At 45.3% G+C, this 14081-nt stretch overlaps 1 protein-coding gene across 4 annotated transcripts in view; it reads left to right on the forward strand.

Annotated features, from left to right (window-relative positions):
- Positions 1 to 1027: 1027 nt before the first annotated feature.
- Positions 1028 to 14081, forward strand: part of MITF (melanocyte inducing transcription factor) — a 218851-nt gene continuing 205797 nt past the window's right edge. For 3 of the 4 annotated variants that reach the window (XM_059161482.1, XM_059161484.1, XM_059161485.1), the window contains exon 1: positions 1029 to 1308. In XM_059161482.1, coding sequence (XP_059017465.1) covers positions 1205 to 1308 — 104 coding nt within the window. In that variant the 5' untranslated portion in view covers positions 1029 to 1204. Of the gene's footprint in view, positions 1309 to 14081 lie in introns of all 4 variants that reach the window. The other variant, XM_059161483.1, reaches the window with a different exon arrangement.

The raw sequence follows: 14081 nt of genomic DNA on the forward strand, positions 1-14081 counted from the left end.
TAAGTTTAAATGCCACCCTCTAACTCTACTGCCTCCCTGATGCCTCCAGACATTTTTTTTAAAAAAGAAGGAACACATCCATTTGGAACTAATCAGAGGGAAGGTCTGGAGGTACAAATGAGCCATATTTAAGTCTGTTATTTTGTTACCTAAATGGGTGCCAGAAAACTCAGGCGGGAGGAAGACACCTGAACAATTCATTCACCCCCAAATTCACTCTTGAATTGTTAGGAAAATCTCGTTTGAAGTCCCAGCCAACTGAGAAATTAGAGGCAGACAGTGACGACGTTGTTTCGTAACTTCGTGCCTTTTAAAATTAACAGAAACTTTCAAGTGCTGCTTTAGATTAAAAGTGGCCAACCGGATATAGGGAAAAGAGCCACTCAGCAGGATGAATAGTATTGTAAAAGCCCAGACTGAGTTATAGAAAAGGAATGCAGAAGAAAAATTTTTTACAATAATGTTTTAATTATAAAACGAAGGCAAATTCCTTCACTCCATTCCAATCCGAGGACAAGCTGGTATGTCGCAGAAGCGCTGGGAAGCATACAGCCTGATAGTAAGTCTTTTTATTTTAAGGCAGGCTTGAAGGCTAAAACTTTCCAGTGCCCAAACCCTTCACGATGAAAAAAAAAATATATATATATATATATATATATATATATATAAAATTATAATAATAATAATAATTATTTATTTCATTACGGAGTTGGCGTGCCCTCGCAAATGTCTGAGCTGGGAGTAGGGGTGACGGGAGGAGAGCAAGGCTGAGTCCATTCTTATTAATATTAAATAGCCAAGTCTGTACCCTTGAAGCAAGTGGGGAGAAAAGAGCGAGAGGAGCTGCTGACATTGACAATGAATCCAAACAGGAGTTGCAATAGCGGTGTCCACCACGTTGCCTCTGCCCCCGCCTGGCCTTCTGGGAGTTGTAGTTTTCGCGGGAGCGGCTCCCCTGGCGAGCCGGGAACACCCCGTCCGGGCCGAACTACAGATCCCAGGCAGCGTGCGACCGCCCGCCCCTCCCGCCCGGGTGCGAGTGTAAACTCGCCGCGCCGGGGCGGGCGGCAGCGAGCGGGCGAGCGGGCTGAGCTGGGCACTGCGCGGGGGCGCACCGCTCCGGGGACCCAGGCCCCGTCACCTTCCCTTTGCCCCGGGGCTCTGGTCTCACTTTCGAGCAGTGGACGGACGGGAAGCGGGAGCCATGCAGTCGGAATCGGGGATCGTGCCGGATTTCGAAGTCGGGGAGGAGTTTCACGAAGAGCCCAAAACCTATTACGAACTCAAAAGTCAACCTCTGAAGAGCAGGTGAGTGGTGACAGCTAGAGGGAGGCGCGGCTGGCGGCTGGGGGGCCCCGCGCCCCACACCCTGGGGCGGGGAAAGCCGCTCGCTCGGGCTCTGGGACAAGGACCCCGTGTCCTTGCCCGGGGGCAGAGGGCGAACTGCCCCCCGCAGTTGGGGGCCGCGCCTGCGGGGCGGGTACACCCCTGGGGGGCTCCGCCCAAGAGCGCGTCGGGGGCGCAGCGGGCAGCCCGGGACAGCCCGCCCAGGTGAGGGTTCCCTCGTCTGGGGATACCAGCTGCTGAGATCGGGTGGGGGCTGGGGAGGGACCTGGCGCGCAGGTTGGGGAGGAGGAGCGCGGGTCTCGGACGCTGTCCGGGTGGGAAAGAGGGAAAAAAAAGAGTTTCTCGTGAACCCCTTTTCTGGAGATCCTAGCGGGTTGAGGACTCAGAGAGGGAGTGCTTGGGGTGGATTGAGGCGAGAGGGAAGCAATTAGTTAGTCTGTTGTCGCCTCCTAGGAGTCGGGCTCCTCTGGGAAAGCCCGCCCCTGGCAGCCTCCAGGTGATGCTTCCCGAGCCCCGCCTCTCACCTTGCAGACCTCGCCACCCGCGCGCGGGCCGGTTTGGGGCCGCGGGTGGGCGTGTCTCTCGTTCAGGTCGAACTCCCTAGGCAACAGAGTTCCATTCAAATCCAGGCCTCCCCTGGAGGGGAAGAAGCCTTGGAACTGGAGGATATTGGGACACACCTGCTTGGCAGGGCCCCTGCTTGGCCGCGACACGTGTTTTATTTGCTGGGGACTGCTCCAAAACTTTCTGGAGAGAAGCGAAGACACCCGCTGGTCTGGCGCCCCACCGCGTCCAGTGCCCACTTCCTATGCTACCTCCATTTCCACTCGTCCATCGGAATGGGTTGGGTATCTTCCTTTCTCTGTCCTGTGGTCCCCCGGGGCATTTCCACTGTTTACCAAGGGGGAGATGGTCCTTTGAGGTTGTGATAGTAGAAAAGGATTTATGTCCACCCCTTTCAGTTGAGAAAGGAGATGAGGCTTTACCGGGAAGGTTCAGCAGTGCTTCTGGACCCATCTCAAACCTTCCTGCCTACCCCTCGCAGCGGGCAGAGTCTGGGTGAAGGGGCCTGGCTGGCAGAGGGCGAGAGGTTCCAGAAATCAGGGTGGAGGAAGAGAAGGGCAACTGAATCAGGAGGGAAGTAGTACAGTCTTTGCTTCTGGGGCGCGTGGGGCTGGTATTTGCTCTGGTGGCAAGCAGCACCAGGTTCGTTTCCTTGAGGGCTGTGTCAAGACTCTGAATCCAAGTCTGGGAAGAAAATCTGGGAACGACATACCCACTGACTGGGCTGCTAAAGCAGTCTCTTTGCAGATGCTTGAAGGGGATTGGAAGGAAATGCAGCTAGATGCCTAAAACCAGCCTTTAGTTGATGGTTTCTCTTCATAATGGCTGTTTTGTGTGTGAGCATAGATTGTGTGTGTTGGGGGTTGGGGGGTTTTGAGTAATATTGTGTAAAGGGTATTGTTGGTTATGCTCACTGGGGCTTTATGTACATTCGGCTGAAGGGACCAGTGTTTTACCGAGCAGTCTCTGCTTTTGCTTCTATAAGCAAATGCTTACATGGCCAGAATGAGGGAGTGAGTGTTTGAGTGTGTGTGTGTGTGTGTGTGTGTGTGTAGTCCTGAAAGAAATGAATTAACCGGACTGTTTGGAACATTTTTGATGGGAGCTGATACATAACATTAAATGAGTTTGAGAGAGTGAGGAAAATACCATCTGGAAAAACCCAAATGAGTGCCATGAAACTCATGTTGAAGGATTTGGGCCTGTTCTTTTTCAGAGTCGGCAAAAAATTACTTGCAAGGGTGAACGTCCTCGGTAGCTAGCTAGCATGTGTAAGGAAAAATGTGGGTACGTGGGAAGCAATGGCTTCACACGTTGAAGCTAGAAACAGGTGCGGGACAGAACCGGTATGGAGAGGAATGCTAAATTAAAAAAGTTGTTGTAAAACTTGTCTGTGGAGCAGACACATGCTCTTTGAAATAAACCAGTTAAATAAAATCTGTGAATAAATATATGGGGTTGGCAAAATTTCCCTATACTGTTTTCCACAGTTGTCTAACTTATTGTCATTGGCATCTGTTGTGTGACTTTAAAAGGGCTACATGTTGTTGGGGGCCTCCTCATGGCTTTTTGTCTGAAGTCTTTGCCAGGGCACCTCCCTTCTTGTAAGTGTTGGTTGGAAAAAGCAGAAATGGAAAGGTTAAGACTGCCGTAGCCATTTCGTCTATCAGTTATATTCTCTGGATTGCGTCTTGGAGTTGAAAATGTGTTCAGAGTCGGCCCACCTCTCAGCAGCTCCTCTGCTCCCTCTTTGGTGCAAGTCCTCACCAGCCTGTGCCAGGGTGATGGCTGTAGTCTCTTAACTGCTCTCTTGCCTTCTCCACCTTTCTGGTGGATTTTCTACATGTTCCCGTTAAAATTGGTTCTCGAGGGGGGCAGATTTTTGCCCCCCAGGGGTCATTTGACAATGTCCAGAGTTATTTCTGGTTGTCCGAATGAAAGGGCGTTGGTACTGGTCTTCAGTAAATGGAAGCCAGAGATGCTGCTAACCATTCTGTAATGCACAAGAGAGCCCCGGCAACAGAGAATTATCTGGCCCTCAATGGTCATCGCCAGTGCTGAGAGACAGTGAGTTAAAACGTGCCACATCATGCCATTCTCTGCTTAAAATTCTCCAGTGGCTCCTAGTTTCAGTAACACTCGAAATCCTTTAATTGACAAAAGGCAGCCTATATGGTCAAGCTCCCTGTCAGCTCCGAGTTCATGCGCTGTTGTCCAGCTCGTTTTGTCGCTGTTCCTGGAGCACTCCAGACCCCTTCATCATAAGGCCTTTGTATGTTGTTCTTGCTGGTGCCTCTGTGTGGACCATCTTTGCCCAGAGAGCCATAGTGCTCACTTCCTCACCAACTTTAGATCTTACTTTTAATATCCTTAGCAGGCCCATCCCACTATGTACAATTGCTTTCCCTCCAGACTCTCATCTTCCTTGCCCTGCTCTATTGGTTCCATAATATTTATATTACAACTAACTCTATCATTTTTAATATGTTATGTTTATGTTTCTCCCCAGTAGGCTGCCAGCTTCAAGGGAGCAGGTTCCTGTCTGTTCCTTGTTTACTGTTGTGTTCCTAGAATCTAGAGCAGAGTTTCTCAACCTCAGTGCAGTTGATGTTTAATTCTTTGTTGTGGGAACAGTTCTGGGTATTGCACGACGTTCAGCAGCATCCTTGGCCTCTGCCTGCTCGAGGCCAGTAACCCTCTGCCCCCAGTTGTGACCACCGGAAATGTGTCCAGACCCTGCCAGATGCCCATGAGGGGCACAGTCACCCCTGTTTCCAGTTGGCCTACAACTTTGCCTGGCACAGTAATGTTCATTGTTTGAACAGGTGTTACTTTCTCCTTTAGGACTCCACTTAGGATGGGGTGCTTGGTTCTGATTTTGCATTCAAAATTGCAGCCTTGGGGCGCCTGGGTGGCTCAGTGGGTTAAGCCTCTGCCTTTGGCTCAGGTCATGATCTTAAGGTCCTGGGATCGAGCCCTGCATGGGGCTCTCTGCTCAGCGGGGAGCCTGCTTCCTCTGCCTGCCTCTCTGCCTACTTGTGATCTCTGTCTGTCAAATAAATAAATAAAATATCAAAACAAAACAAAACAAAACAAAATTGCAGCCTTTTAAAATAGGTACCGCCAAGGTCTCTCCAAAGAGGAGCTTATGTACTCTTTGTTCGGGCTAAGCTCAGATGTGCAGGTGTTTCATGACGAAAGACAGTTTCATTCCTAAGCCAGTCCTCCTGGTCTTTAGGAGTGTGAAGCTTCTGGGTTTAGATCGCGTGAACCCCCTTTTGGTCATATTCAATGGCAAATCTGTGTTAGAGGAAGACACATGCTATGAGGGAAGGTTCTAATGAAGAATTGCTTGCAGTTTGGTTTCCTTAGCAAGGTTTTGTTTGTTTGTTTGTTTTTAAATTTTATTTATTTGAGAGAGAGAGCACAGAGAGAGAGAGAGAGGGAGAACCAGACTGTCCATTGACCAGAGAGCCCCCCTTCGGGGCTTGATCCCAGGACCCTGGGATCATGACCTGAGCCGAGTCACCTAGGCACCAACCCCTGCATCACCCAGCAAGGTTTTTGAAGCCTTTGTGTGTTCTCCTGGGAATGAGCTCTGAATGGTGGGTGGCAGGGGAAAAGTGCCAGATATCAAGGGTGAACCCAGAATTCACACATCGGCACAGTCCCATCAGGGAAACACATGTGGAGCTGGTCAGTGCATTCCTAGCAGTGCAGGAACTCTCTGCAGGGCTTTGGGATCTGAAAACATTTTAAAACATGGTCACATCTCTCAGGTTTAAGGTTCTCTTGTTCACTTTATTAGGTGTGAAATTCTGTGGCTTTGTAGTCACTAATGCCCCTTTCCTGGACAGACTTCAGAATTGACCGAATCTATTTCCAGTTTACTCTTTTCCAAAATTTAATTGCATTTTAGGTAACTGTTGTCTAACTTCCTGCAAATTAGAAATGGGAATGAGCGTGAGTCTTAGTTTTATTATGGCAAGATAGGATACAGCTGTAGTTCCCAAATGCTGATTCATGATGTGTGAAGTTTTCACAGGTCCGTGGTGAAATGAGAAAGATAAAGACTATTGTGTCACACGCACACTCACACGTTTTAGTATAAGGCCTTTGCTATTTCTTGGATTTATTCTGAGATTTTGTCTCCTGTCTTCCTATTAAAAATACCCTTTCTGAACCTGCGTGTTCTCTACTCTGTCTTTCCTTCTTATTGCAGGCTGGGACCCAGACACGGTGGTAGTTATTTTGCTTAACCATAAAGCCAAGGGCAATACCCTAGGGAACACTGACAAGACAAGATTTGAAGGAACGCGGACATCTGAATGAACTTGTGGAACACAGCTGGCTCTCCGTCTGATCTATCAGTTCGAACTTCTACTTGAAAGAGAAATCTCTCTGATTAAAATATTTTAAAATATTTTATTAAATATAATATTTAATATAAAATATTAAAATATTAAAAAAATATTTTTTAAAAATACACTTTTTTGAAATGGTGATCCATTCTTGGCAAAACAAAACTGTCAATCTCTTACTGGTTTCTGCGAGTTTTCTTGATTTTTCTGTCTGTCCGATCTGCAGGGAACTGCCAGCATTATTCTGACATCACTGTCTCTAACTAGCTGGGTGACCTTGGGAAGGCTGGGTGACTCCTGCCTTCAGTTTATTCATCTGACTAATGGAGGCCTGCATCCTAGGGGTCTTAAAAACAGTAGCTGTGACATTGACTGTGGGAGAGTATTAGCATGGTGCCAGGCACAAAGTAAGGGTTCAGTAAAATGCTAGCAAATGGTGTTCTGGTTATTAGTTATTACTTCTTTATTACTTAGCAGTGAGTTCTGACATTCCAGAAGGTGTTTGCCTTTGGTTCTCTTTGGCTTTCTTTCCTAAGGCCAGGGTTGTTGGTGAACAACCACCAGTCTCCTAATGAATACCACCACTTAATGAGGTATTCAGAGACATTTTTTCACATTTTATATTTTTGATCCAACCCATAAAAATTTATTAGTGCTAGTTAAAAAAAAAGAAAAAAAGCAGTTGTGGCCTCAAACCTCATATTCAGCACGTGTCTACTGAGCTCTGGTATGTGCAAATTAACACCAATAAACATAGTTAACATTCATGGAGCACATACCCTGTGCCAGGGTTTTTATGTCTGTTTTTATGTATGTGGACTTAGTCTTTGCAAAAACTTGCATGAGATGATAATAATGAATAAAAACAACTAGGATGTTAATTATAATTTTTGAAACTGGTAATTCTTACAGTGCTTAGTACCAGCCGCACTGTATGTTTTGCTTGTATTAATTCAGTTAGTTTTCCCTTCAACCTTGGGTATATATATTTTTATTATTCCTATTTTTAAAAAATATTATTTATTTGAGAGAGAGAGAGATAGAGAGAGGAAAGCAGACTCCCTGCAGGAAGCCCGATACAGGACTCGATCCCAGGACCCAGATATCATGACCTGAGCTGAAGGCAAGACGCTTAACTGACTGAGCCACCTGGGTGCCCCCTATTATTCCTATTTTACAGGGAAAGAAACTGGGATATAGTAAGTGGATGGGCCTGGTTTTAACCTGAGACTGCCTGGCTCTAGCCCCAAGCTCTTGTGCACTAGCCACATAAGAGGACCGTGCACAACAGCAGAAATGCAGCACTGCATAGTTCTGTATGTTCTCCAAAGCTCCCAGCGGGGGAAGGAAAGAACACATGGCCCCAGCTAAACATACGAGGCAGAGCGTGAGCTGATGGGGAGGTGGGCATCAGCAATGGGCCTTTCCCAAAGGAAGGGACATTGGAAGCCAGTTTTGGGAACAGGTAGGGATATTTGCATTTGGCCTCGAAGGTCAAGCAATACTCAAGCATTATTTCTCTACAACATTCAATAAAATGTTAGACCTCTTGGAGAACATGTCCAGTTCCATGGACTTCTGGGGGGTTTGGTTGCCTTTTAAATGTTCCAGCAGACTCCCGAACCTTCCTGAGGGTCTGGGAGCACCTGGTGGTGGCAGAGACCAGCTGCACACGGACGGCTTCAGAGGGAGCCATGACGAAGTGCTCTGTGCAGGCTTTGCCACGTGACTGCTGCATGTGTGTTTAAGACACTTAGCTTCTGGGCCTCAGTTTCTTTAACGGTAAAATGGGGTCAAGAGAACCATTCTCTTACTTTTGGGATAAGTTTTAAAGTGGAAATAAAATCTGTTAAAGTGCTTTGCAGAGGGCCTAGACATATTAGTAATATAATTCTTTCTTTTCTACTTTAACGTGGACATTTTGTTCTTCTTCCTGACAATAACTAAGACACATATAGATCTGTGAATCTGAAGCCAAATAGGCAAGATCGAGGTGCCTCACACTGGCAGGTGTTCAAGTCTTATTATGCAAATGAGTTTTGTGGTATGATTAGATGGGAAATTTGATTAAAGTGGATTGTAAGTGTTGGTTCTGTGTGTTATTAGAAATTTCCTTTTCCTGAGTGTGGCTATTTATGGAATTTATTTAAGTGTATGTATGTGTGTGTGTTTTTAATTGCCTTTGAGTTCTGCAGTGCAGTTTGCACAGGCTGATGTTTATATCTGCTCCAGTTGTGCAAGAAGTGGAAAATATCCTTTTTTTAGAACAGGTCACATGTGCTTACTGTCAGGAATAGGACCTCAGTGTAAAAAAATGTATCTTGGGACAAATCAAAGTTACTAAATTTCTCCCTCCAACTGCTTTGTTTCAGAACTGGCAGTATTAGGATAAATAATAGGGGGAAAAAAAACCACTCAGCTATTTTTTTTCGGTGGGGGGCGCATTTTTCAAGGACAGTAAGCAAGAGTTTCACTTGTTTTGTGTATGTGTTTGCATGGGTGTTTTAAGTATGAAATGTACTTTGCTGTTAGGTTTGTCTCACCAAAGTAAATTATAAAAATATGTTTGACTCCACTCCAGTTATATGCATAATTTGGAGAAAATAATCAAGAAAATGGGTCAGAGATATTAAATGGAATTACTACAGGCTTTTGATAGTGTAAAGACAAGTCGCGGGTTGTAAGCTGGTTTTTGTGAGTCTAGCAAACATTTCTAGGGCGGGGATTCCACTGAGTCATGAAGTCTGTCTTTATGGAGGCAGATGTAGGCTGAGGGCAAAAAGACCTGCAGGCAGGTCTGGGTCTCTTTTGTGATTGCCCCCCCCCCTCCCGCCCCACCTCCCTGCCGTTCTCTGTCCCTGAGGTCTTGGGGCGAGGACCAGGCTCCTCCTTTCTCTAGGTTGATTCTTGAACATGACTTCCTTATTTCTTTCCCTCCTTTGGCCTTTCACGCAGGCCACAAAGAACAAAGGGATACACCTTTGCGGTGTTCATGCTGCGAGACCTCTGTCCTGAGATTCAGAACCATGAGGTCCTTGTCTACGAGTTTCAAAATTTCCGTGGGCTTCTCAAACAATAGGCGCTGCCCCAGGTGTGTGGCAGATGATAACCTATTGGTTGCTTTCCACCTGAGTCAGAAGTTGAGGCAGGGGGAAGAGTGGGGCAAAGGTGAGAGAAAAACCCACGGGGAAGTAATGGAAGCTCAGAATCATGAGGACCCTAGTGTCCTCCCCAAGGTGTTTTTAAAACATCCCTCAGTCACTTTAAGCAGAGGCTGTCTAACTTTGGGTCAGAAGGACCTCAGTTTATTTGTTTTTCCTTTTCTCCCTCCTTACAGAAGTTATTTATTAAGTGCCAATGGTGTGTCAGGCTCTGTGCTGGCTGGAGGGAATCAAATGTAGAACCAGACAGGTCAGGTTCCAGCTACCGTGGCGTTCCATTTTGGAGATGGGAACGTGGTTAATAATGTACCAAATAAATGGACAGTATAATTTTTGTTGCTCAATAGGGTGTAATTGATACAGTGTGATTGGGAAAGAAGGGGATTTTTTGATTGGATCTGATATCAGATCCCATGACCTCACGGAGGAGGTGATTTTGAGGCAAGACCTGCGTGTCTGAAAAAAAGTGTGCAGATTTTGGTGCTACCACTCACTAGCTGTGTGACTTTGGACAAGTTACCCAACCTCTTCAAATGTCAGTTCCCTAACCTCTTTGAATCTCAGTTCCTTCTTTGTAAAATGGGGGCAGTAGCTACCTTGTAGGGTTGCTGTGTGGCTAAAAGGAATTGCCTATAAAGCCACTAACCTCTAACATTAGGCTTCACCTCATAGGTGTTAGGAGACACACAGGACTGGTTTAAAGCCATACATGAATAGTGGAGAAAAATACAGACATTAATCTTCCCTGTAACTGTTTATAACTTGGATTTAAGTGTTTTCCTAATGTTGAGTGAGTCACAGATTTATGCTTGTCTTTATAAACCTAAGCTCGGACTGAAAGTGGAGATGGGTCTTGTTATTTTTATTATCCTTTCTTTCCTCCAGGATCATCTTACTTGAGTTGTCCCCTTGCTCTTTTCACTGTTGCTGCATTGAGATCATTCCTGTTTGACCAGGCTTTGCCTAGGAATGGTTTCTGGTTGGATTTTGAATTAAGTTTTGGTATAAAGGAGAAGGCCAAGGGCTCTAGAATTAAAGCGTTGAGCTTAAGAGTCATTTAACACAATATACACGTACACCATGAGCAGCTCTTACGGAACTCCTGACTTGCAGTCCTGTGTTTCAGCCCCTAGATCACGCTTCCTCTTCACACTGATGTGAAAATGTCAGTGTTGGTGCAGAAATGGAAATTCAAGAAGCCTCTCTTCCCACACAGCACCTCAAGCTTTCATCAGTGTTGACATCTACAGGCAATAGCACGTTTTTAATTCAACAACTTAAAACAAAAATCTTCAAAGCTTTCGAATTCCAGTAACTGTGTTCTTTGATTCAAGTACTCATGGAGTGGTGACTTTCAAAAGGAAAAATCCTGGGTCATGTGAGAACAAATATTTTAAATCCAAATGCAGTGGGTTACAGGTCTGTGGAGTGCACGGGTAGAATCCTGTCCTTCTATAAGAAAATTGTGGTTTGTTGAGCAACTTCAGGAAGGCATCTGTGGCCTTCACCCTCGCCACCCCCACCCCTTCCCCAAAGTAGGATAACTTGCTGAATCATTCACACGCATTTGTCTGTGTTCTTCTGTGATCAAAGGCAGGATGGGAAAAGTGGTTGTCTCCACTGTTGGGAATGTAGAACTTACATTGTAGAATGTTTGCCTTCTAGGAAGCTTAACTTGTTTTGGTGAGAAGAAGATTTGAAGTTGGGAAGATTCATTTAGCCTGATGGCAGAGTTTATCTATGAAATTACAAACTGACAGATAGGAATGCTGCATTTCCTTTGGTACCTTTATTGTAAAATCTTCCTAAATATAAACGGGTTTCAAGACACATATTTTGGGGCACCTGGGTGGCTCAGTGGGTTAAAGCCTCTGCCTTCAGCTCAGGTCATGATCCCAGGGTTCTGGGATCGAGCCCCACATCGGGCTCTCTGCTCGGCGGGGAGCCTGCTTCCTCTTCCTCTCTCTCTCTCTCTCTCTCTCTCTGCCTGCCTCTCTGCCTACTTGTGATCTCTGTCAAATAAATAAATAAAATCCTAAAAAAAAAAAAAAGACACATGTTTTTCAGAACATACATTTCAGTTTTGTAACTGGAGATTTGAAACTTGATGAAAGGAAAAGCATGCAGAAACCCTGAAGATGATTTCCTGATGTCTGTATTCTTCTGTGATCAAAGGCAGAATAGGAAAAGTGGTTGGAACCTAGCACAGTCCGGTAGAGCCTACTGGAGGATCTCAGTGAGATCTGGCCACACTGTCTTGTTTGCATCTCTCCCAAGCAGCTGGAGAGAATACTCTAAAATTGAGTCAGTGAACAGTAACACAGATAATGCACCAATCCCTCCTCCATCAAAAGAATCGGGTACATTTTTGTTTTGTTTTTTAGCCTTTGTAGTTTTTCAGCAAAAGATGGAAAGGTGCTGTTGCTTTGTTGTATTACTGAGCCTGCATAACAGCACCATTTAAATTTAGAACATTGGCACCTTGGCTGGTAGAACCCTTTGCAACTAATTCATAATGCTTTTGGCAGAGAGTAACTATGAATAAACATTAAAATAGTGTTGGCCAGTTAGGGTCATTTACTTTCAAGGGAAGAGGATGACACCAGCCATGCATTCTTAAAAATTCCATTTATTTAGTTTTAAAAGAAGAGTTTGCAATAGCGTAGTGAAACAGTACCTAAAAATATAGGCAACTAGCATGATTCCTGACACTCCAAATAAAAGTTTGTCCATTTGCTGCAAGGAATCGTGTTTGGAGAGTAACTGTTTGTGAGAAATTGACACTGGCTTGCGTGCTGGACAATTGGTGTGTAGACTTTTTGGAACCATACCTTGCGTCACCTTAGCAAGTCATTTGTCCACTTCTCTTTAAGTAGGTAAACACTAATGATGTTTTATCTAAGTAAATGCTGTATATGTACATGCTACATGATGGTATCCCGGAATGCAGTTTTAATGATACTGATTGCATATGGAAGCTTGAAGTCTTTGTTGATTCAGAAAGGAACCAGAAGTTTTGATGGCACTTGCTTGGTCATAGCATCATAATCACTGAAAGGCGTGATTTAACAGCAGGAGGCTGAATGACAAGGACAGTTAATTGAGGTTTGTTTTTGGAGTCAGTGATACTGACTGAGTCAGTCACTCTGCTGGTCTGCTCTACCCTTCTTTCTCATTCTTGGGTTCATATACTTGGCATCGTTCTATTCACTTTTCACTGGCAGACAACTTCCCTTTCTTTATGTGTTTTCTCTTGTGGACACCTTTAGTTTGCCTGCTCATAGTCTCTTTTCCAAATTCCAGTAACAACCCCTTCCCACATGCTCAGCCCATCTGCTTCAGTTTCACGGTTCTAGGAGTGGAGAATTTGACCCAGGCCCTGCCACGGTTCTTTATCATGGAGATTGGTTTTAGGGAGGTACATGTTGACTAGTGAAAATGAATCCCAGGATTTTATTAGGGTGCTAACAGAAAGATTCTCCTTTTATTTCCATTGATCTTGAACTTTGGGGGAGATGTCGGGGTTTAGCATAAAGATACCTCGTAGGCAGAGAACAAGCAAGTTCTTAAATTAGGTTAACGTTAGTTGGTGTAGCAAAATGACATGCAACGGTCGTAAGTATAAATAGTTCCTGCTTGGCAGGCAGCTTTCCTCCACCTGGCAAATCAAGGACTCAGACTCCTTCTGTCTTCTGGTTCTCCCTTTGCCTAGGACCCTGGAGTCCTTCGTGTCTGGTGGTAGAAAGGAAGAAGAGGAGGAGAAGGCATAACTAAGGTCCAAAAGTGATAGGCCTCACTTTTGCTCAGATGCTATTGACAAGGACCAGACTCCCATCTGTGTCTGGATGCAGGGGTGGGAGCTGGAAAATGCAGATGTCAGCTGGGCAGCGATGTTTGTCTGCTAGAAAAGTGTGCATTTTGGGTGGATGGCCAGCCATCTTTGCTGTGATCCTATTAGGAGTGTTTCACCTCCGGATCAAGTTGTGGCTTTCCTTGGTAGGCCTAGTTAGGCTTATCTTTGGCCTTTTCTGTTATTTAATCAATAAATTCCTCTTCTAAGTATACATGGTTAGTTTGGATTTTCTGCCACCTGCGTGGAGACTGTTCAAGCTTTTGTGTTTTCTGAATCCCACTCTCCAAGCTTTTGTGTTGTCTGAATCCCACCTTTCTTCAGGGCTTCCTATTCTACGTCATGGAGTAAAATCACCACCCCAGTTCCCTGCAACAGCAGCCCATCCACCACCACCACCACCTGAGAGCAGTGGCTTTTCAACATGTGGCCCTAAGGCTTATTATAAATACACATTCTCAGACTCTACCGCAGTCCTACTCAATCAGACACTGGTGGGCAGTCCCAGGAGTCTGTGTCTTAATAAGCCCTCCACAGTTGGTGGTGCTCACTCATGTTTGAGAAAGACTACCCCAATGCTCTCACCATAAATCCTCTGTCTCCATATGGAGTTGTGTCTTTATTGCTGTTTTGGAATTAACAACTTCCGGGATTAGAATACATTTAATTAAAAAAAAAAATGGGGTGCTGCTTGTTATGATCAGGTTAGGGATGCTCCCTGGCAGTCATTCCGCACTGATTAAAAACCAAAAACCCAAACCCAACAACTTTCCCTTCTAAAAAGTTCACTTTTAGATC

The sequence above is a fragment of the Mustela lutreola genome, chromosome 2 (genome assembly GCF_030435805.1).
Source record: "Mustela lutreola isolate mMusLut2 chromosome 2, mMusLut2.pri, whole genome shotgun sequence".
NCBI lineage: Eukaryota > Metazoa > Chordata > Mammalia > Carnivora > Mustelidae > Mustela > Mustela lutreola.